At 29.9% G+C, this 26050-nt stretch overlaps 2 protein-coding genes across 3 annotated transcripts in view; both read left to right on the top strand.

Annotated features, from left to right (window-relative positions):
- The window catches only part of Mid1 (calcium-permeable channel component Mid1), a 203063-nt gene extending 179122 nt beyond the window's left edge, over window positions 1-23941 (top strand). Inside the window, exons 3-4 of one of the 2 annotated variants that reach the window (XR_013004829.1) lie at window positions 16273-21868; window positions 21920-23941. Coding sequence is in view for 1 of the 2 variants with exons in the window: in XM_076398033.1 (XP_076254148.1) it covers window positions 16273-16637 (365 nt within the window). In the remaining variant the exon portion in view is untranslated. Of the gene's footprint in view, window positions 1-16272 lie in introns of both variants that reach the window. The other variant, XM_076398033.1, reaches the window with a different exon arrangement.
- Window positions 23942-24713: 772 nt separating this feature from the next.
- On the top strand, window positions 24714-25521 carry Archease (protein archease). Its single transcript, XM_076397858.1, has 3 exons — window positions 24714-24858; window positions 24916-24940; window positions 24991-25521. Exons 1-3 carry the CDS (start codon window positions 24807-24809, stop codon window positions 25385-25387), a joined length of 474 nt encoding a protein of 157 aa, XP_076253973.1. The 5' UTR covers window positions 24714-24806; the 3' UTR covers window positions 25388-25521.
- The last annotated feature ends 529 nt before the right edge of the window (window positions 25522-26050 follow it).

Raw genomic sequence — 26050 nt, 5'->3', positions numbered from 1 at the left:
GTCAATCAATAATTCAGGGCCGGAGGGTCCGAAGCGTAATCTCTGCGGGCGATCATTTCAGGACGTGAAACATTTTATGATCGGAAGAAGACGCCGCTGGAAATAACCCTTAAAAATTCATTGTCGAAGGTGAGATCGCGGTTTAAATTGTATTCTTTATTAAAACACTTTATATTTAGCTTAGGAATTTGTTCACTATCCAGGAAACTTGTATTCGAAGTGTTGTTAAGACACCAAAATATCAATATTTACAAAATTAGTTTAATACTATTAAGAGGTTTTACTGTACATATAGTCCCTTCAATAAAACAGTGAACTAACGTCATCTGAATTGAGGACGTCAAAACGACACAATGTTGCGGCATCAACTCTGAATTTTAGTTCATTTTGGCTTCGACTTCAAAGGGGACAGGAGCATATATTATCGATAGGTAGGAACTTTTGTTGTCTTAACACTATTTTTATTATTAACATACCATGTGTGACCACTGGGTATGTTCTGACATATCCATGTATAAAGTCTTCCTTTTTATTATTGTTTGCTTTTAAAAATTGTATTCTTTTAAATGCAGTGCCTGCTAGTTTCGTTGGATCCCAAAGTGTGTATGAAAGGATGTTCTACGTCCTTTCGTACACGTACCTTCAAAGAGCTTCAAATCTTTAAGCTTTCTATGGATACTTTTTAGACTCAAAACAGTTTCCTCTGAAATAATTGCATTAACTTTCGTTTATATTGGAAATATTGCTCACTGTTTTTAGACATTTCGTATATTTTACCTCTGATAGAGCTACTATCAAGTTGATCGTGATTCGTCACCCGCTTCGTATGAGGAGGCTTTCTTTTTAATGAAGCCAAGGTTATAGTTTTCATTTTTTGATATTTATATTTCAGCTACCATGTCGATATTAATATTCAGTGTAGCAGGAACGCTCTAGAAATATATTCAATAAAAACAGCAGCAACTGAATCCTTAACACTAAAAATGCTTGCCTCTCTATCAAATTTTACTGGAAGAAGGGACTCCATTATATCGTTCCTGTTCCAAGCAACTGATTAGAGAGGCAATATGCTCTATCTGGTAATATCTCTCTGGGTCTCAAGACTTAATAATATTAATGCTTACCTTGTTAACTTATCTTCTGTTCTTTTTACCATATGTTAGGCTTCGTTTAGTCTTCATAATTCTTCGAGGCCGTCTCTTGATTAAATTCCGCGATTGATGTTTTATTTCTCTTTCCTTCGCCTGTGGCATTGTGTACCTTTTATCTCGATATCGCACTACGATAGGTGAGCTTTTCGAATCAGCTTCTCAAAAAAAAACACATATTCTGTTGTCCGAGATTTATAGGTCACCCAGCGGGGCCTATTCGACGTGTCTCCTCTTATAGTCGCAGATTTACGTCCCGCTGTACCATCGATATACTTTATATTTGGTATTGTAATTATGATTGCCAACCGGAAAGAATTCAAAATACTATAAAGAACACAGTCATGACATGTCTTCCATGATGGTCTCGAATTTGGCCCCTCGCCAATGGGTTAATGTTGAGCCTAGTTTAAGCAGTAGGTCTAGTCTCTAGATAAACTCTAGATGGCAAACAAGACACATAACACTACATGACTGGAACATAAATTTTATCTGTGAAAGAAATCATAATTTTCAATTTTCTTATATCGTTTGTAAATTCGGCATCTGCTGATTACACAGCTTTCTGAAACCCAATATTTTAATCAAAGTATCACTCTGTGCTAACTAAAAAGCATGCAAGCTATGAAAATTAATAATAACTTGTATGAAAATGATTAATAAACATATATATTTATTTATGTATTTCATTTCATCTGTTCCTCCTGTATGACTCTGAGATTTGGCCACTGTTACAGTCTGACATCGTTAAACCTCAGTTCTACTAGAGATGACTGTTATCTGTTACCTGTTATATTAATTTAAGATTTAATAAAGACGCGGACTGTAATGGTGATTTACTTAAAAATTTTTATACGTTGAATTATGTGTTGTATTAAGTATTGATATTTTTCTAAAAGTTTTAAATAAAACGTATCTATAAACAAATAATTGAATCATATATCTATAAACAAATAATTGAATCATATCAAGTATAAAAATGTCTTACGTTCAAAGAGTTTAATCAAAAAGTGTCATCTTGCCCTAAATTCAATTAGTTGAGGTTCTCATCTGGCTTCTCGAGAATAGGAGACAAAAGCATAAAATCTGACTGACAGGAGGATGACTAGGAAAACTTTAAGTTTCCCAATTGATTACCACCGGATGACTTCGACGCAATCTGATTTCAAAACACTTTTTTGATAGATTAAAATAAAATCCTTTTGTAAACGGTGAACAACATTTCGGCCTTTATGGTGAAATATTTTAAGGAATATTAAAAGATTCATCAATTTATTTTCCTTATTTACGATCAGTATCTAGCAGTAATTTTATTGTTCGCTACTAGTTTCAACCAGGAACAATTTATATTAGGTTTAATAAAAAAATTTGATTAAAAATAAATATTACTCCAAAACCAAACAAATGTTATCATTGCTATCTTTGCTCTCTAGTTATGTATCAACATATTGGCGAGTTTTTGATATATTATTTTGATTCTTTATCGTGTTAGTGGAATTGATTATTTACAACAATATTTTAGAACAATTTTCAAAGCCTGTAAAATAATACGCTTTTACTTAACATAAGCACAGTACTTTCACTGCGAATATTTCATTACAGTGAAGATAATGGCACAAAATTAATCAAAAAATCGTAAAACTACTTGCTTTTTATGCATGAAGTGAAACATCACATATTCTGCCAACAGTTTTTAAGCAGATTTTAAGTTATAAGATATATTGATATTATAGATTATTTTACATATTTTAAAATATTTTATGTTAGATTGCAATTATATTTGTGTTTTCCTTGAACAGCCGACCAATACCTCATTTAACTGGAATTCCGAATTCCTATATATGATAAATCGGTACTAACACATACTATCGAATTTTTTTCTGTTGGTTTGGCTGTTGGTGCCTAAAGATCTCAGTTTTCCAAGTTCCACATCTATTGACAAACGACCAGAACTGATCTAGCACCATATTTCATTAAACTTCTATAATATTTTTAAAATCTTCTATAATATTATTCCATACTTTTGGGGTTACTTAATCTATCTTCCATTCAAAAATATAATTTTGTGTACTCTTTTAACGATTTAAATAAAAAGCTGTTTTTTCTACAGTTTTTCATAACCTTTTTCAATTACTTAAAGTCCTTCTTGTACTTCTGGCCTTTAAACTTATTTATTACCAATAATTAGTACTTAAGGTTATATACGAGATAATTAAGTAATTATTATACACTTACTCCTTTCAATAAAAGAGTATATCCTAGATAACGTCGAATACTGTGCCAAAAACATTTTGTAAAAATGTAAGGTTCGTTTTAAAATCGCGAAGGGGATTTTCCCTAAACATTAATAAAAAAAATAACTGATAATTTAGTTACTTAATTAAATTAATTAAACATTAATTTTTAAAGAGACAGATTGCTCTCTAATGCGTCCGAGTATATAACCAAATCGATCTATAAACTTCGATTCTTTCAAAACTTAATTGTGAGACATTGACTTATGAATTCCACTGAATGTTTACATAAACTTGGTCACTCAAATGAATCGCAATGGGTACACTTTCTCACTTCTAACGTTAGCTCTCTGAGTGTATGATTCAAAAATAAAAATGTATTTGACTGAGGAAAGATACTTCAGATAATTTGGCATTAACCGATGTTACGTAATTCAAGCTTAAAATAAACTTAATAATACAAATATTCAGAAAGTATTTAAAAAAATTAGTTTTAAATTATACTATTGAATCAGTAACTTGAAGCAATAAAAAATTATTATTATTAAATTTATTATGGAAAATGGCATAGAAGATATAAATGGGCAAGGATCAATTATTATCGGCAAGTCTGACGACTAATGCTAGTTTCTTGATGGGAGTGTATTTCGTTTTATTGGAATTAATTTATTTGTAGTGTATATTACGCAAATTCTAGGAACAAAAGCTCTTCCTCGATATAAATTTTGACCGTGCCGAATTTCGTGCCCCCAGGTAACCCTAATTTCTTCAAAAAGGAGCGTAGAATGTTCGCTAAGCCTATTAATATATATTGTACGAAATTATCTCAAGAAATGCCTTTTCAAGAGAAACAATGATGAAAATACGTACACCAATACACTATATTACATGTTTCTTCGGTGATAATTGTGATTTTTAATTCAATCACGTACATATTCTTTCGCAACAACCAGCATTAGTCATTAATCGCCTTCATTCGAAGCATATTCTAAATAAAACACAATTCGACCTCTTCCCATCCCATAAACAGCCAATATATATCGCATTCTGAAAAGACGATAGCCGTTTCTCGGCTTTTTATATCTCGTCGGTGGTTCTGGCCTGATAAAATCTTTCAATAAACCATACAATTTAAACCTCCTCCTCACCTCAGGAAATGAATTTTTAACGGAGATTGCCGGCAGCGTCTTCCTCCGATCATAAAATGTTTCACTTCGTCAAATTACTGCCCGTCGAGATTTCGCTTCGGACCCTGAATTATTGATTGACTTCGGTCCGCTACCGACGTATCGGGTGTCAGTTGCGAACAACCGGACTGCTGTTGGAGATGTTTCCCAGCACTTGGATCATTGGAGCTTTTTGTCATCTTTCATTAATTATCAGTGTATATATTTTATTCATGGAAGTTCTTGTGACTACTTCAGTATTTATAATTAATTATACAACTAAATCTCATATATTATTAAATTTTCCTGTTTATTTTTTCGAAAATTTTACTCATAGGCTTCTTAAAGTCTCATATGGGATATTATCTGAAGTTGTGAGAAAAAAGTAATGAAAGTAGGTAAGAAACATTAAGAGCTGGTAACCAAAATGTTTTCTAAAGACTTAAAACCAATAAGTTCATTGAGGAAACATCTCATATGATATATTAGTGTATGAATTTTTATTATTTTTGAGGAAATTGTCTTTAGTATTGAGGAAATTTGGTATATACTATATATAAATCAAAATATTGTTTAAAATTTTTAATCATTTTTTTTTTCTTATACTACGTGTTTCTAGCGATGTGGCGATATTGTGTCAATAAAATGATGTTGGGTTGGAAGGAATACAATCGTTGATTCATTTTCACACATTTTCGGTATTTCGACATCGTGTGTCAGCCAAATTGTGCTACATTGCTGTGATACTAATCAAAAACGCAACAATGGGGCTGCAAGAGTAATTGCTAGTTTTTTTCGCAAAAATATATCATACGGTTTGTCCAGATAATATTTGTAATCTGTCGCAAAAGTTTCGTTCAGTTTTAGTAGGTCACAATAGTTTATTCATCAACTTCTATTTTTCGTTCGCGCAGGGTTGTCGTTGAATAAATTTCGCAATTCATTATCTTTTTTGGTTCCTTCATTGTTCTCCAGGTTCTTCCTTGTCATTGACCTTAGAATCCATATAATTAAATCGTTGAAACCAAAACCAATAATTGGAATTTGGCCGAACAGCATCTTATAAAATATTTTGTTGGGCTTTCACCGCAAATGTCTTCAATTTAATTAAAAAAGCTGATTCATTAATATAATTTAAAACTTATATTTTGCCGTTAAATTTTTTTGGATATTTTTATTATATATTATATAAGTTTTTAAGTTTCGATTGCGCAGCAATGGATATTATCCGAAGTATGCTTCCTCAGCCAAATTCACTTTCATTACTGAATTATACATTTAGAGTGGCGATTAATTAATATATTGTGTTTCTGCGGAAATGTCTTAAAATGAGTTTTACACTCAATTCTAATACCGTAATATTGATAAAATATAACATTCCCTTTGCCTTCATGTACACATTTTAAATAATCCCAGGTTATTTACACAGTTGTCATAACTCACGTCATTATTGTCTGCTCTACTATTGAAATCTAGTGGAATTTATAATTTTCCTTCACCTTCAGCAATTGTCCATCGGCTCCTCTTCATCGTTCATCTGCTGATGATCTCTTGCTTTTATCTGCTTCAGAATAGGTAAACGAATGGCCTTTACTCATTGTTGTTTTCGTTACTTCTTCTATATCCAATCAAACCTGTTCAAATTCTTCCTCTAGTTCCCTTGCTCCAGGTCCCCATTATCCAAAAGTTTTTCACTTTTATCAATTTATGGGGTTTTCCACCCTTTCCTCGACTCATATTCCTGAGATTTCTTTTCTATGTGTTCTGCCTTTTCATTTGTTATATCCTTGCCTCTTGTCGTCTCCATTTCGTTGTTCCACATCCATATCCGTCCGTCTATTAATAATGCTTTATGTCTTATTTTATGACTAGTTAGATATTATTTATCATCGTTATTTTCCAATTCTATTAGACAGGTCTTTTCTCTCAAATTCCTGTCATTTTCAATAATACTTTTATATCGAATTTAAGTTTCATCAAATTTTATATATCTTTTTTAAAATATATTTCTGTTCAATCCCCTATCACTAAACCCACATCGTATTTCCTTTCATCTCTATCTATAGTATCGATTCTATTTCTCAATCGCTTTATTTCCATCTTAATTTTATTTTTATTATTATTCAGAATTTTATTTTCCACCTTGACCTTGTCTAAATATTCCCTATACTCTCTTTGTTTCTCTCTTTCTTCACCTATTCACATCACTAAAAACAATTTGCCTTGTTTAGGTGATCCTATCTTCTTCGTAAGAAGCGAGGTGATGCTTAGGCAGACTAAAATTCATTAAAATTAAAATATAATTTTCTCTACGTAAATTTTCGCGAAGACGTAATCTAATAACGCTTTTTGTTTACTGGACATGATATATTAACAAAAGATAAGCAATAAATAATAGCCAATGGATATGTTATAATGATATAAAAACTATTAAGTATACATATTTAGTGCAACCTCCTGTTGAATGTAAAGATTTTTTATTAGATTTACATAACTTTTTTACATTTTTAATAACATTCCTAAAAAAACTGAAGACAAACGCACAATCCTAATGTAAGAAAATACATGAATATTTCATATTCAATTTCGTATATTCACTAACTATAATATATTAGTAAATTTAAACGTGTAGTTATATTTAATTTAAATTTAATGTAAAATGTATATAATCATTGAATTATATCGAATGGACAACTTTTATCGCTTCTAGCCTAGACAACAGGACAGCGCAATTACCAAACAGTTTATTATGGTCCCATAATTTTTGTTAATGGTAATTAAAGCTAGTTTTGTGCCAATAAAGTAAGTTTAATAACATCAGTTCCACTGTTAGTATATACTGCATCTGCGTTAACTATTATTCTTATTAGCTTATGGAATAATTAAATCTATTAGCACAGGCATTTATAATTATAGGTTTGAAGTTAGCAACATGTAAAATATCGTATGGTTGACGAATGTTATCTAAACGCAAAATAACTAGTTTCACCAATCAAATATTTAGGCATAATCCACTATATTTCTAAGCAATTACTTATTTACTTTTTTCCAAGCTATCTTTTACTCTTTTACTTTTATCTTACTTTTCTATAATACGGTATTTTGACAAATTATGAGCTTATATCGCTGACGCTATTATTTCTTGGACAAACTCAATGCAGGTATACTAGATTTTAAGAAAAAAATATTTTCCAATCGCAGTTGCTTCTCTCTTAAATAACCACTACTTTCATAGTTACGCATTATCACTTTGAATGAACAATTTTATTGTTTTATTTATTTCTATTTTCTATAATTTACATCAGACTTACTATCTATTACTATCTGAGGATATTCCAACCTTCTGCAGGTTTGATTAGATGTAAATATATATGACCTAAGAGTACTAATTCGTTATATTATATGATATGTATTATTTCGAAAGATATATTTATTATTATCGAATTGGCCAAGGACCAAGACCAAGGTTTTCTCTTGTTACCTCCTGAAATATTGTTTTCAATATAATTATATAAATAGTAAATACAGAAATATATTTAGACAATCATTGTAAGTAGTTAATCGATGTAAATATATCATATATGCTTCTTTTCTAAATCCTCATTCCATTTATAAATTCCATATTTACTATAGATACCGTTGAAAATAATTCTACAAGATATAGCACATAAATAATAGTAGCTCTAACTTACTTTAAGGTCGCTGTTTAGGCCTGTTTGTATGATGTTTATCTATATTAATATATGTACAACATATATTACTACAGAAACATACTAATTCACTTTAGTTCTGACAAATAATGCCAATATTCTATTAAAAAAGTCATATTATTAATAACTGATAATAAATTAAAAGCTGAATACTTAAAAAAATAAATAAATAAATAATAAAATACTTAAAAACAAACTTTTTATAAAAAGAATCAAACAATATGAATATTATGTTTTATAATAGTTGTTATATACATCACATTAGACAAAAAGCAGAGCAGATCAGGCTCAAAATAAAAGAAATTGTTAGTCAAAAGGCTTATCATCGAATTATAGAGCTGATTCTCAAACTTATGGGGTGCATATATGGTATTGCACTAAAATATCAAACTGACTAGTAATCCAAAGCTACCAAAACAAAGTTCAACGAAACTATACGAAAACTATACGAACTTATATGGTTCATAAGTGTATCTCTTAATTTAAGTATTGTAATTTAATTATAATTTAGGAAATGCATACTAATGTATTTATCCCGCACTCGATTTGTTATGTATTAATACAAATACAACAGAACCACAGTAAGTAAGAAATGGATAATAACCAACTCCATTTTTACGTGCCATTGTAATACTATTTTCAGCACATTAGCAGCACATAATTTCTCTATAAAATCGATAATTCGTATATGACTATTGAATTTAAAATAAACTAAAACCTAAAAAAAATTAGGGTATATAAACTAGTGCTCATAATAAAAGGCATAATTAAAAAGGCCAATTAGACTTTGTATAATATCTGCATTAAATATTTTCGCAAGTACTTCTAAGGCCACAAAAAGTTCTAACGATAAAAACCGGAACTTTCTTTATCCTGTTAGCAAAAAAATTTAATTATATCAAGACCCCTTCCGATTTTAAAACGAGGCCATTTCGCAATCGTCGGAAATAAAACATATTTTCAACGTAACGGCCGTGTCTGCGATGGAAAAATACAGCGGATGACATTTGCAGTAAGGCTCGAAAAAGCTTTCGTAAAGACTGGGACGGCGGCCTTATTGCGTAACCATAATCCTGGTGACGTTCCCTGTAATCTGAGCAGTGAGCCGTCCTTTAATATACTACTAATAGATGCGGAGAAGGGACAATAAATATCAAGCCGACAAGAATAAGGCTTCCAATTTGGCCAAAATCACCAACGGATTACCGGATTTACTCATGCGGCATTATTTAGATACTCATGTCCGACGTAAGGACCGTTACTCCCAACTCCTTATTTTAAATCCAAAACTTGTCCTTATCGAGCCGTTGAGATATCCCCAACGGTTGGAAACAATCCTTTAATCGAAACAAACTTGGAGGCAAAGTAAAAATAACGCAATAAATAATATAAGTCAACATCTGGAAAACTAAAAAAAATTTGGTACAAACATAAGTTTATGCAAATGTCATGGGGGCCATTCAGACTTATTATTGACACTGTTTTTATTTATATTTGCAATTACTCGGTTCTTTTGTTAAAAAAAGTTCGTTTTATAAAAAAGCATTTTTTTCTAGGTTTGTTAGAAAGAGCTGTCACAGTCATATGACGTATGGAGCAGGCATTTTGATTTGCTACTAAGATGAAACCCTTAAAAAGCAGTATAAGAAGAATAATGTAACCCATATTTTCTACAAAAAAGAATATTGATATTGTTAATCGAAAGATAAGCACTCGTTTTATTTCTATAATAATTGTATAACAAAAACTAAATTATTCTATTATTCTATTCTATTATTCTAGCTATTTTATAAGTCTCTGTCAGGTGTCTGTATGTAATTTTTAATGAATCGCAGATTTTTACCAGTAACAGTTTATTATCATTTACAAACAGTATAAAAATATATTCAACCGTCTTAATATCTATCATGAAGAAAAAGTGATATACGATAATACTATTGATCAGATTTTGTATTCAGTATATGTTAGTTTAGTCAAACCGTTATCAATATTTTATAGCAAATTTTCCTTTCTCATTCAATTAAAGTTAGTTGTCGAATATAATTGATTAATCCATTTATATGTCTATATTCAAAATGAAAAATTAACAACAAAATATTTCACGGTATAGTAACAGTTATTGAAGTTGACGCTTTAGCTACATGAACTTTATGTTATATTTCAGATTTTGTGGTTTCTTCCCCATCGGTTATTTAATTTCATCACATTATACAAAAAAAAAACTATAAAACACATTCATAAAGGACACTGTCATCTTTGTTGTCCATCATCACTAAAATCATTCAATTATTTTGATTTTGTTGTAGTTATTCTACGTTTTTATTAAAAATTGTTAAATATTAAAAATAATCCAACAATATATTATGGATTGTATAACGGAGATGGAGTATAATTAGAAAAACAATTAAGCCATTTTCGTTTATAAATTACTGTCTTTTCATTATTAGACTTAAATATAAATAGCAATCCTCCTACTGGTAGTTTGTCGAAGACACAGTGACATTTTAACATTTCGCTTAAGAAGAAGATGACCAAGGGGTTATCCCTGATCGTAATGTGGTCTAAACAGTTTTCACCTGTAATAAAATTTACTATGAGAGGCATGGTAACTAATTTCTGCTTCTGAAAATCTGCTTCTAGATCATTCTACGTATTTACGTTACTGAGAATACTAGTTACACAAATTAATAATTTAAGAGAAAATCTTTAAAGGACATTTGTAATAAAGTATTTAACTTCCCAAAGAAGCTCCAAATATATATGTGCTGTAGTTGTTGTTGTTACAATTCAGAAAAGAGTTGTATTTAATATGTTCATGAAGTTATGGTATTATAAGATTTGAATGCCAAGCACACAGAAGAAAATGACCATATAATAATAATAAAAGATCGTATGTTCTTAAAAAAAAATGAAGGATAGTTAAAAACAGGCCTTTATAAAGATGATAAAAGACAAATAGATGGGGCTACTATAAAGAAATCCATATGTTTTTTAGTTAGCCCTAATCCTTAAAAGATGTATAAATTTGACAGCTGTTGGATCATTGGTTTATGAATTATAGAATTTTGAGTGAAGCAACTTTTGTTATTGTGAAAAAAATGGTTTCCGGATACTGCCCCAGGAAAATCAACCATTAGTGATTGGTATGCTAAGTTTAGACGTGGTGAAATGAGCACCGAAGACGGTAAACACAGTAGACGCCCAAAAGAGGTTCTTACCGACGAAAATATTTTTAAAAATTCCGCAAGATAATTTTGAATGGCCGTAAATTGAAATTGAATGAAATAGCACACTCTACCGATATCAACTGAACGTATACATCATATCATTCACGAATATTTGGGTATGAGAAAGCTCTGTGCAAAGTAGGTGCTACGCTAGCTCACTTTTGACCAAAAACAACGACGAGTTGACGATTCGGAGCAGTGTTTGAAGATGATCAAGTATAATAAACCCGAGTTTTTAAGTCGATATGTGATGCACCGTATCACAAGTCAGTGAGAACAATGGCAAAATTCATGAATTGGGCTTCGAATTGCTTCCTTATCCACCGTATTCTCCTGATCTGAAATCCCCCCCCTCCCCCCGGGACTATTTCCTGTTCGCAGATCTCAAAAGCACATTCACTGGGAAGAAATTTTCGGCGAATGAAGAGGTGATCGCCGAAACTGAGGCGTATTTTGAAGCAAAGGACAAATTGTACTACAAAAATGGTATCGAAATGTTGAAGGGTCGCTATAATCAGTATATCAGCCTTGAAGGGAATTATGGTGAATAAAAGAAACTAATATTGCCAAAAAGTTTTCTATGGTAGGCCGGGGACTTTTCAATTGACCTGTTACATGTACATAAATTTCAAAAAAATTAATAAAAGAATTATGCTAATATTTTTTCATCATTTTCTAAACATGAATTCGCCTCGGTGCTGAAGAACCAGGTTCACGCCACTAACATCTTATAATGATCGTGGTGGTAAACCCAAATGTCCATCCATAGTGTTAAAACTATACCTAAAACATCTTTAACAGATTTTAAAGCCGTAATCGAATATTTATTTATTCCATAATTAGCACTTTTTCCATCAAAAACAAAATTTTAAAATCACTTCGATTTTATAGTCCTATTTTTGAAGAATAGGTACTACTACATGAACATATCGGATAACGGGCTAGTTCCAAGATTCGAAAATAGAATAATAGAAGATAGATTTGAATATACTAATGAGTTATATATAGTTAATGAAACTATAATAAAATAATTGGACGCACAACACTGGCGATGATTACTGCAGAATGTGACTTTCAAAATCGTACAGGCGCCATGTCGAAATTGGCTCTTTCAAAAAATAGCCCCCGAAGGCATCGCTACATCATTTATGAGCGGTTTTCTGTTTTTTTTTTGCGAATGTACTTTTTCCACTGGGCTATGTAAAGAATTTCCCTTTATCAGTCCCAGATGTATGGTAACGAACAAAACGGGGGATCCGAATTGGAGTCAGATGGGATATATGCAACTGAAAGGGCTGGAAAAAGCCGCTTTGATGATATAGAAAAATAAAAATACTCAAAAGCGTATTTTTGTGTTTTTGTAGGGATAAGTCTCTGATCAAAATATCCGCCATTATTAATCAAGTAATGGTGTCTCAATGTTCTTCGAAACATGTAAATATACGAAAAAAATTGAGACAAAATATTGATAATTATAAAGTAATCTAAGACTACATTTCATTATTATAATAAAATAAATATTATTCTATTATTATTTTTCATTATTCATCATTTCATTATTATAATAAAATAAATATTTTCTATTATTTGTTGAATATTATAAATAATATTTAACGATATCTCGTATACTAACACAATTTCAAATTCTTACATTAGATACATTTAGTACTGTCTTAATATAAAAATTAATTTATTACTATTGTTCTGTTGTACTTGGATCATTTCACAATTTATGTCAAAATCTTAGACACCTTCGCAGATCCACTTGATATAGACGCCATCATGCACCTGATTACGTCTCCATTCGCTGATTACGTTGCGATAAGTATTGGTGACCAATCGAAGAACTACCGGTTTGATGTCTTCGATCTACAACCCCATAAGTTCAAATAGACTTCATTGTTGAGTAACAAATCACTATCTTTGACCTTAGATCAAATTGGATGTATTTTCTTCCGAATGGCCAGTAGGATTGTTGTATCTGTTCAGACTTTCGTCTAAACTGATATAATAGAACAATTGCTATATCAGAATTTGTTCATTAGAATAGAATGTCAGTTGATCAAATTAGTGAAACCTATACCGAACGAAAACTATCACTTCCTGAAATTCTGTTGTTAAACATGCATCCATCCAACACTGGAAATTTGCTTTAGCATATTTAGTTCAATATAGTTAAGCAAAAAGTAAAAATACATTTTATTGCGAAAAATTTTTCGACGTCTAGTAATTTTCACAATTTCATAATATTCACATATAACTATAAATTTCCATAGATCATCCTCCTTCTATAAAGTCATCCATAGATCCATAGTTGGATAGGATACCTATCATTTAAATTTAATAATACGATAAAAACTAAACCTGTAAGCATATTTAAACCATCCTTATCTTATCGAAGGGATTACTACCAACAATAGCAACAAATAGTACTACAAGTACTAATTATTTATGAAATATAATTTATTTGGTTTAATACCCACTCTTATAATTTGATTATTTCAAGGTTTCTTTCATGAATAACATGGCAAATTATTCCACAGATGTATCAGCTGTTGGTGAATTGTTGAAATAGCATTGATCCTTAATATATCAAACATAATCCTTACAGATATATGCTTTCGGAAACCCTCATCCAACTATTCCGTTTACTTGTCTAACATTCAAGATGATCAAAAATGAAAGCTTCTTTTGAAATAATTTTTCGACCAAAATCTACGCCCTATGTTGACAGTAATTTTTCAATCCACTGATCATTTTTACAGCGATGTTAAGAATATTTATTAATATCAAATATAATAGATGGCAAAAATAGTTTAGGACATTTTAGTCGTTTAATTAATAACCCCATTTAGATATATATTTAAAACGACTTATAATGTGTGAAACTAATTAGGTTTCTGGGTCAAGATGACACATATCAAGGATGAAAAGAACATGAAGGCTTTCGACATTTCAAATAGGTACCTGAGATAAGCACGTCAAAACCGGAGGAAACAATTTACCACTTTAACCCCATGGAAGATCACCGATTGTGCCAATAAATAGACAAATGTCGAAAAATATATTGATCTCTGCTCTATTGAGACAAGAAAACCATTATTGGTTCGACATTTCGCTATTTATAAATCCTAGCAGACCGAACTGTAGGATTAGACATTAAACAATTAAGTATGGATCTTCATGAGTCATAGGCCAAAAGAAATAAGTAACAACGCGCAACCAAACTTCAAAAAAAAGATTTTAGTGATGAACAGATTGCAAGGGAACGTGCAAAATGGAGAAGTCAAAATAATGGTGGTAAACAACTGTAATTCGTAATCACTAAATACCGCCCAAAAGGTATTAATGTTGTTAAAGTCTGACTCGAATGTGTTGTTGCAGTCATTTTTTACGAAGAAAAAATTTGTTGTGTTGTGTCTTACTTATCTTGTGTGGTCTTATGACAGATTAAAATGCTGAAATTGCGTCTACATATAGTATATGGTTCTTCACGTTTTTGTAGATCAATTCACAATGGAGGAACTTGTATATAGTCTATCCAATAAAACACTCACGTTATCTAAATGTATTGCGTCAAAACGTCGATATTGTATACATTGCCCCGTATATATTGCCGCCTTATACATACAACCAAATGCTCATGTACATTCTCGACAATTACACACATATATATGCAATTTTATGCAGTTATCCTATATTAATTGTTTATTCAATTTAGTTTTTTTCCACTCTCAACACCTTGTCTTGGTAACTGTGAGCACTGGATCAAAATCCCACATCCCTGTCACTTTCATGTCAACAACTAAACTGTTAATTTCTATTCCAACACTTGTTCACGATTCCACTAATTGTTTTCTTCTGTGTATTAAGATGTTATTCTAGACAATATTTCTTTTCACATATCCAACTACACCACACATTCGGTTCTTGCTTGTATATCTTTCCCGACCTTCATGTCCATTGTAATACCCGTACCATTGTACATTGTACATTGTAATTTGCCGTACTCCAAGTGCAGCGATAGGAATATGAAACTTGTTGGGATCTTTTCGTTTCTAACATGAAGAACAATATATGTGCAATAAACTGTTAAAAAATATTATGATTTATAAAACCTAATAAAACTTTTACCTTTTTCCTAGTAGCTATAGCGTCAAAAGTGGTCTTTTTGAAATACCTATATCCGTACACAAGTGATGTACACATATCCATCAAAGAGCTGCATACCTCTAAGTTTTCTATGGATACTTTTATACTAACAGTTATCTCTGAAATAACTGTATTAAATTATTTTTATATTAAAAAACTTTTTTACTAGCAAGAATAGGCCTCCATTAATTTGTTTCTGTTCGAAGTTATTTGTCTATTTATTTAGCCTCGGCATTTTTAACCAGAGTGAACAAAAATATTAAGCAACGATTTGAAATTTATCAAAACTAGCAAAGCGCTAAAACAACGCTTGCCGGTTTATAACCCGTTATCACTAATGTTTTGAATAACTTTAGAGACATTTGATAACCGAATGACTTTTGCAGGCTGATTCGGTTACATGTTCGAACTTATCAGACCGCATTATAACTATTTTAGCTGGAATTATTGAGAAGGAAAATATTGTCCTGGTATTAAAACAAATTTACAAAGTGCAACACGTTATACATCTTGATAACGTGAGTTCACTGCTAGCTTGGATAGACTATATGTGTTAAGAGGTGGTATTTCTGGATGGTATACGTCCATGCATTCAGTCGAACACTCGACCATCACTGATAGTGTTTGGGTTTCAGATTCCAATATTCCCAGGCTGGAACAGAGGCCCAACTCGACGACGGGAGAAGAAGACTGCTGCTACACGCACTGCGGGGCGCCGGGTCGGGGCTCGCTGGACGTCTGCGAACACTGTCCAGGCAGGCCCAACAACGGTACCGAGACGTCGCCAGCCGCCGAAGAGGACGCCGACGCCGTCGTGGCCGTCGACCACCACCACGACCCGGTACCGTCCGGTTCACGGACTACCATCGGCCCCGTCGCCCGGTGGATGTGGTGGACTTTATTAATATTGACGCTGCGCGGTGGCGTGCGCCTTAATGACCTCTTAAATTGTTCGATCGGATCAGTTGACGGTGTGGTTCGGACAGTGCCGACGTGCTGATAGAGACGGACCGTCGTAGCTGGATGACGATGACGATGACGATGATGTTCACGATGCCGGTCACGCACCGGCCGATAGACGTAGATGATGTTATTATGTGTTCGGCGCCGAGGCCGAGAGCTGCCTGTGCCTGGCGCGGTTTTTGCTCAAGGGATGAGATTCGTGACCGCAATTTACTTAGTTAACGATGCACAGTATCTGTCCGCTCTTGAGGCTTACAAGCAAGCATCGCGAATTACCAAAAACAAGAATCACTATCAAAACATAACATTTACGTCTCGAATAAAGATAACTTTCTCGAATAAGCCTATTGGTAAAAGAACAAAAATAATGATTTTTTTTCAATTTTTAATACCGATTAAATAGAGTAATGATATTAAAACAAATTAATAGTGAATGGTGATTAAAAGGAATGTTAATTTTAAAACTTAGATGAGGATGACAAAGCATTACTGGTGTATTATTACTTCAAAATAACTTGTCAGCATTACTATATACAAGAATAGCCATTAAAAAAAATATATATTCCAGATGAAATAACATCAATTAAAATTTAAATATAAATTTCTATTGAAACTATTACAGAGAAAAACACAAATAATTACATTCCTACTTTAAAAGAATTCATTACCCATAAAAATATATTAAATATTTATAATAATATGCTCCAGAAATCATATTTTCAATTCCTAAAACCTATAAAATTTTATTAATTTAAAGAGTAATCCTTTTAGATGGACCAGAAATAGAGTAACAAAGATAAAAAGAGTTAATAGTGAAGGTTAATTTGAAGGAACATTAATTTTAAAATATAGATGATGATGAAGCAATACTGTATTACTAATTCAAAAATATGCATGAGTATTAATAAAAACAAAAATATCTATTACAAATTAACCAAATATATTCTAGATGAAATAACAATAACACTAATTAGAATTTAATCTTAATTTCTATTGAGACCCTTGGTTCTATTGAGACTTTTGGCGAGAACAAATATAAATACATTCCTATTTTCATTGTTCATAAAAAATATATTATATATATAATAAATAATATACTCCACAAAACAGATTATTTCAGTTTGAACAGAATATAGAATGAGTTAATAACAAAGGATGAATCGAAGTAATATTAATTTTAAAACATAGATGATGATTATGAAGCTTTATTGCTGTATTACTACTTCGAAAATAGGTGTCAGCAATACTAAAAACAAGAATATCTATTAAAAATAAAGTTTTGTAGTTAAAATAATGAGGACAGCATTAACTAAAACTTAAACATAAAACAGAAAATATAATCGATGACAAAAAGAGAAAATCACTCAAGATTCATTGTATCCCAGCATATTCTAAAATTATAAAATAATTTATTACCGAAAAAATAACAAAATGTAGAAATATATTTTAGCAAGCAATTTATGAAAAATGTAAATTTTTGGAAAGATTATCGTATTGGGCATCATTGAAAAAATCAGTTATTTTGCGTTATAAAGGATTACTTAACAACAATACAATTTTATCAAATGAAATATAGAAATCCAACCATAACTTTTAACTCATTATGTAGTAAGATCCATAATATTATTTTATATATAGAATTACAAGTTGGGATCAGATCCTAATATATAACTTAATAAAATATATTATTATTGTGTTACTGAACTATTAACCTTCAAAATTTGCTACTAAATTATTGCTTTAAGAAACTTGCATCAACATTATCACAGAACAAAAATAATTACTAGATAACAAAAAGTAATCTTAGAGCCAACATAATTATTTAAAATTTTAATTTTAAGACAAATAAACAATAAATTCTGCTATTATTATTAAATAATATTGTTATACTCCTTAACGTGCAAAACATTAATTAATGCTAAAATGAATTTATTTGCCTTCTTGTTAAAACAAAACATCAAAAAACTATTTGGAAGACGATAATTGTATATGAAACATAATTAATAGTTTTGTTCGACCGAAATGTCCATGTTTACAGATACTTAAATTCTAAATATCACATTAGTACATTTAATAACGTTTTAGAATTGCAATGAATTATTTAAACGTGGATATGGAATAATTCCACAATATTTTAATTTACTTAAGTTACGTAAGTTAGGTAAGGGTAAAACTACTTCTCGAGTTACCATCATACAAGAACAAAAGAAATCAATTATTAGTACCGTTGTTCTTAAAATTATATTTCTGTCTTTCTCTAAATTAATCGACTATTTGAAAATAACAACCGTTCATCATAGAACTGGAAATTATGAGTCAAAATTTAAATGTTAATCAAATTAGAAACTCGAATTAGAGATAAACCTTGCAAATATCAGAGATTATGAACAGTATAATTAATACATTGAATATGTATTATTGACTTTGACTTTATATATGATACAAACAATTGTATCTATAGGTCTAATGACTACAAGTTACTGAAATAAAAGTCAGAAATGGTTGTGAAAACAAATGAAACTACTTCTAGAAAATGCGAAATGTCAAGAGCCTCGCACAGATACTTTGTATACTCTTAAAGCCAACGAGCAAAATTTCGAAATAAACTCCTCTCCATTTCTCATTAGCGTATCGAACGAAACAACGTTTTGTGTCCAAAGAAAATGGAAACGAAACCGCAAAATGAATTGCAAACGATCTCAAACGTCACGATCTCCCCTATAACTGAGAAAAATAGCTCACCAAATTCTTATCAAGATGAATGTGTTCAAATGAATTCAACTACGTAAATTTAATTCTTACTGATCAATATTTTAACGTTGCCATGAGTTTTACGACCAACATTTTTATTGTTCGGCTTCGAATGTGCTTCGATGTCAACGCGAACTGTCAACAGGTACACGCCGGAACTTCATTTGTCACACGGTATATCCACCAACGAGCATCAACACACAATATCTACAGAAACACAACATTAAAGCACATTTACGTCAACCGTTTATTTAAATAAGAACGCACAAATATTTAGTTTCGATTTTGGTCGTAGTTTTATAACAAATGAAGAACTCTGTAAAAAAGTTTTATATTACGAAATGTGTAATAAATAATTAATAAATGGTGTATACTGTATATAAAATTTCGTATTGATTAGTAAAACGGTTTGGAAATAATTGAGAAATATAATATATATTATATCCATTATATACAGGCTGTCTATAAACATTCGATCTTCATAATTAGTTATATAATTATAAAATATTTTCTACTATAGACGCCGCATTAACAAGTAACACTGATGATATTGAAATCGGAATACTTTAGACATCTACGTTACAAGTATATTAAGCACTAATAATAAATAATATTAAAGAATAAATGGTAATTTTAAGTTTCCAAAGTGGATAGTCTGTATATATTTATTTTTGTAGCACCAAGCTTGTAAAATGCAAGTTTTAAGTCGCGCTAGCACAGGCAGGCCTTGTAAAGAAAACAATTGCCTGGCAATTTTTTAGAAAAGTTATAACTTTATGCACATAGTTTATTTAGGACTGCGATAATGTGGAAATAGAGTCACCTGTGTCATCTGTCAATTAACACAAAAACTCAACTGGGTATTATTTGATATTTTAACACGTTTTTGCAATATATATATTTGTAATGGAACATACTATAATAACAGAACAATAAACTACATAATAGTATGTTCTAACTGGCGATTGTTTGTTATAAGACTCATTTAATGCTGTTAAATAGTAACGTTCCGAATCTATTTTGTACTCCAAATAGTTTGACTCTGTTCCAACATGGCTATTGCGAAGTATATAGTTGGTACGTGCAATGGATTGTTAAAATGTTAAAGATATATTATTACAATTGATTTTTTACAACTTTATTTTGATATGTGTATAATCAGCATAAACACTGAGGTAAAATGAGAGGACTGTTTTTATGCCAGTCCATAAATAAAAGATGAAAAAAATGTTGAAACTGTTTTATACATAATTTTCTTAATTTCTAACATAAGTATTTAACGAAAAGTAACATAAAATAAAATAAAAAGCCTACATCCAATAAAATGTTTATTATATAGACAGTGTAAAAAGAGACCACATAAATTGCAAAAAAAGTTAACTATTGTTTATGAAGCGCGTGTATTTCTATCTGTTTTTGTTCAAGTAAATATTTGTTTCCGTACTAGTTTATTGTCCGTCCATTTAAAATTGATTAATTACCAGGAATTTTAGCACACTCTTACAAAATAACGGTACTGATTTTCTTTTAGGAATGCACACGTTTCTGTTCCAAAGTATCAGCACCATTATGTTTAAGCTCTGCGTCTACGAAAGCAATCTGTTTTCTATGAATACGCAACAAAATTATAAATTTGTGGGATTTTACGGCAGTTTGTGCATCATGTTCTTTTAATATCTCGATTATTGTTAGCATAAATGTAGACGAATATATTTTGGAATATTGTTAGTTGTATTTTAGGAGTGTTTATTTTGTAATGTAACTGTCAAACTTGTTGTTTACGTATTCCTGGAGAAACACATCCGATTTTTTTAACCAGCACGGTTTCATGGCGGATAATTATTGGTTAGAACTTAAATTATTAGGAATAACGTATTCAGGATAATATTTAAACATATACTAATATCATCACATCTGCTAAAATAGTATTATTATTTAAATGACCTTGTTACATTTTCAAGATAAAAGTTAACTTTACAATTCTTTACAATTCCAAAATTCTCCTTTTACGGCGTAAATAAAACTTATTTTTTAAATAATCAGGTTAATCATTCATATAAATACGAGTAACTGGGTCTATTAGTGAACACACATATTCAAAAAGTTCAGAAAAGATTAAGTTTATAGTACGAATTAAAATTATAATAATTTTGTTATTTTTTCAAACTAAAACAAAACCGTCGTCGGATTCAGATTGTCAGTGTCAAGTTTGTAAACATAAAATAAAATATAACCTCAAAGCTAATGTTTAATTTAATTGATATGATGTGTTAAGTATTGATCCTGGATACTACATTAAAACTAAGGAATAGAAAACTGCCATGAAGTCCTATTTTTAGATATACTTTTGCAAAATGCCTAAGCAGTCTCATAGTAGCTGATATTGATTTCCGATATGGTGTACGTTGATTTAACCTGGCAAACTTAGAATATTATCAAACAGATCGAGTGAAACCAAATTGTTAAATGTGAGATTTTCTAGTTGTTGGATCATATAGAAGTTTTCGAACTGAATAAGTAGGAATATAATATTAATACAAAAAGAAACTATATAGAACACCGTTTTAGTTATGTGCAACATTTTTAATTACGACTGCCAATATTCTGGAGAGTGCTTAGTGATTTAATCTAGTGTTAAAGAACGTCAACGATAAACACAACACACAAAAAAATGGCACAACTTTCTTCATATCAACTTGGATGACTTTTAACACAGTGTTACGGTTTTACGTTCAAAGCATTCACAGAACTTCATTCTTACAGCGCGTCCATCATCATTCAGGGAACTTTTAAAATGGAAAAACAATTATTTAGCTAGGTTATAGACCACTCAATGAAAGCATCCTACGAACAGTAAATTACAATTTTTAATCCCCCATCTTCACTCCTAACCCTCATCTGGATTAAAATATGTAATTAAAACTTGTTAAGTAAGAATACGATCCACTGTTTTGTATACCATAATCTTCACAAATTGATCAAGAATATTTTTAATTCAATAATACATTATGAAACAACAAAAAGATTATTATTATGATTCGAAAAAATAATATCACAATGTAAATACAATAACAATCAGTGCTCTCATTGAGTGAAGCACTAATAAAAATTATTTTCTTGGGATTTAATCAATATTTATTATATTATTTGCATATATGTATAGCGATATATAATATATTTTACCCTTAAATACAATGTATTATCTGTTGTTTTATAGTAAAATGTTTATGTAGAAAAACTGCTGAATTGACCGTAAATGTTTTTTCACTTTAAGACAAAATTGCATCAAGATTAGGAAATTAAAACGGATCCTTGTTTCTTTCCATCGTAAATAATTTAATAATAATTTTAATCAGGGTAACCGCCGTAAATTTATTATATTTATTATAAAAAGGAAATTGTATATTAACTTTTAAAAAATGTATTTGCGAAGGAACCAGTGTTCGTTTTAATTGTGCAATCATCTATCGCGAAGTATTTATTTGTATCGGTTTTAACGTCGTTGCAAACCAAAAACATAGATACAACTTAATACATACAGTTAGGAACATTTATGTATGACAATATTATGATTTATTAGACATTACAAAGTATTTAGAATGAGTTAGAACGTGCGTAAGTTAAGTATCTGTTATAGATTAAATAGTATTTCATCAAAATACTTGGCTTTTATAATAAATCATTAAAATTACTAAGAAATTCTGACCACCTTTCAAACAACTTTGAAAGTTATGCAACCGAACATGCACCAAAACTAACAATATATTTGAAATATAATATTAATTTAAAACAGATACTAATCAGACATATTTCATTTTACACTTAAGTTCGGTTCATTTGTATTTAAAGAAAAAAAAATTAATGTAAAACATGTTTGTATGCGGATGTTTTAGTACAGGAATCAAAATATACTATTAAAGAATATTTCATGGTATAATTGAACCGATTCGTAGATGAATTATGTAAGTTTCGTCCGCAGTTTGACAAAAAAAAATTAAAACGCAACTCAATGGCGTACTTGTTAAATAGCAGTGTTCGTAGGTATACTGCAAATGTTGGAAGCAGATTGTAGTAGAATTAATTCGAAAACACTAAGCACATCTAGTTAAGATTCATTTGTTTTAATACACCAATCATATATATGGATTTACTTTGCGCGCATTTCCCATATTATCAATTGTAGTGTCACACATTAGCAACACTCCAGTACAATACAAAAATAATTTGACACCTAAAAAATCACAACATAAACAGGAAATTTCTTTTTTATATGACAACTAAGTAATTAAAATGTTGAACAGAAATACAGTCGTAAGAATTAATATGCGCACAGAAAAACAGCAAAATTAATAGATTCTGTAGAGTACTTAATGTTTTCAAATTAATTCAATTTTAAATGGAACATGGTTTCCATAAAAATATAATACCTAAATAATTAGGTTTACTTTTAGACATTATTTTAAATAAGACATAGGAAATGTTATTAATAAATCCAATGTAAAAAAATAATTAAGTCATTTAATTGTTGTTTTCATACAATTTTGTTACAATATTGTAAAATTTTAGTAAATAAATAAATATATTATGTAACTGAAATATGCCTCATTTTATTAATTCCTATACTTCTTCCCTGCATAAAAAGCTCAAGTTACAAATAAAAAATTAATACCTCAAAAAGCATATAGTGAAACAATATGTTTAGCCGGGATTATGTTTAGAAATATCAACGCAAATAAGAATAGTACATGAAAACATAAAAAAAAAAAAAATAAATGTACTCAATACATTATTTATAGGTAGTGATTTCAAGCTACCCAAATTGAATTGTTAATTTTAAAAGTAAAAGATACATCATATTATAAGTAATAGAACAAAATACAGTGCAGTGCACAAAATACAGTGCATACGTACAGAACAATACAAATTAAAATAATTACAACTTCTGAATCAAGTTCTCAATCAACAAATGGGCGTAACAAAACTTTGTTACATCACTTTTGTTTTAATAATTTTATTACATTACTAAAATTAATCTTTTAACTCTTTTATATTAATCCTATAGGCAACCAGTAAATTTTAATATAATAAATCCCATATTGTTCTGTAAAGATGTTTTAATACGATAAATTACACTCACTTATTATCAAATTTGCTAAAGATGTAAATGTTTTAAAGTGTAATAAGGCGTTGTTCCTTAAATGATCACAAAATTATAAACATATGGTTTTAAAGGTTTATACTCTCGAGACTAGCAACTTCACCTAAATATCATATCCTGTGTATAATAAGTTGCTGTCTTTTGGGTAATTTTAAACAAATTTTTTTAAATAATTATCGATAACCAACAATACATTTCAAACAACATAACCTTATAGATATAAATTTAAATGTTAGTATTTCACAATATTTTATATATTTCTATTTCTGTCTCACGTTTTTTGGTTACTTAAATATTATGCCGCCTTATACACCAGAAGAATTAGCACTACCATCAAAAAAGTATGAGTGTAAGTTGTATATATTTTATAATGGTATATTAAAACCTAACAAGTATTTTATTACAGACTTAGATCATACTGCTGATGTACAGTAAGTTAATACGTAAATAAATTTTACATCATCTTAAACTTTTATTGTAGGCTTCATAGTTGGGGTGATACTCTGAAAGAAGCTTTTGAACAATGTGGTATAGCGATGTTTGGTTATATGACTGAATTAGAAACAGTAGATATAAGACAAAATCCAGAAATAGAAGCGACTGGACATGATTTAGAAAGCCTTCTATTTAATTTCCTTAATGAACTTTTATTTTTATTTAGTTCGGATCCATTTGTTGTCTGTAGCAAACTAGATATAACGGAATTTTCGACTGAAGGTGAAGAATTAAGAATAAAATGCAAATGTTATGGAGAGGAATTTGCCTTAGGTAAACATCCCCAAGGAACTGAAGTTAAAGCTATCACATATTCAGCTATGCAAATAATAAATGACACTGAAAATAATAAATTTGAGTTATTTGTGATTATTGATATTTAGATCTAACTGATATTTGGCAAAAGTTAAACTGAAAATACTTATAGTATTAAATATTATTAAGCTCAAATATAGATTACCTCAGTGATACCTTATAATATTTGTAAATATGTTTTAATATATGTTTATTTTATTAAGTATACCTTTTATTTTATCTCATTTATAATTTTAAATGTGAGCAACATAACTGTTTTATATAAATTATAACAAAACATTATCAATATAGTAAAAATAATTACTTGGATTTGTGACTAACTATTATAGAATTCAAATAATTTATAATTGCTAGTATTATATGTCATTGATATACTAAATCCCAAATCAACAGCTATAAATTAAATGCGTTGCTTCTTTATATATTCAGATGATGTATTATAAATAGTACTTAGTAGAAATAATATTTTTTTTGTTTTAATAGTAGTTGTTACCAATTTTATATAACATTGATGCAAAGATGATCAGAATATATATTACTAATTCACGTTACACAACTTGTTGGAAAAGATCTTCATAGAAACTATTAATAATTTATATTGGCCGATATATTAGTTAAACATTTTAAAGAAAAACAATAATTTATTGGCGAGAAAAGTTATTTAATATTTTACATTTGAGACATAAAAAGCCGTTTGGATTATCAACTAATGGAAATTGAATTTTAATGTA

This window comes from Rhynchophorus ferrugineus, unplaced genomic scaffold (assembly GCF_030347505.1).
Source record: "Rhynchophorus ferrugineus isolate W39M unplaced genomic scaffold, kcgeb_rfMv2 rfM3, whole genome shotgun sequence".
NCBI classification, from domain to species: domain Eukaryota; kingdom Metazoa; phylum Arthropoda; class Insecta; order Coleoptera; family Curculionidae; genus Rhynchophorus; species Rhynchophorus ferrugineus.
Note: the sequence above shows the minus strand (reverse complement) of the source record. Positions and strands in the feature narration are given on the sequence as shown.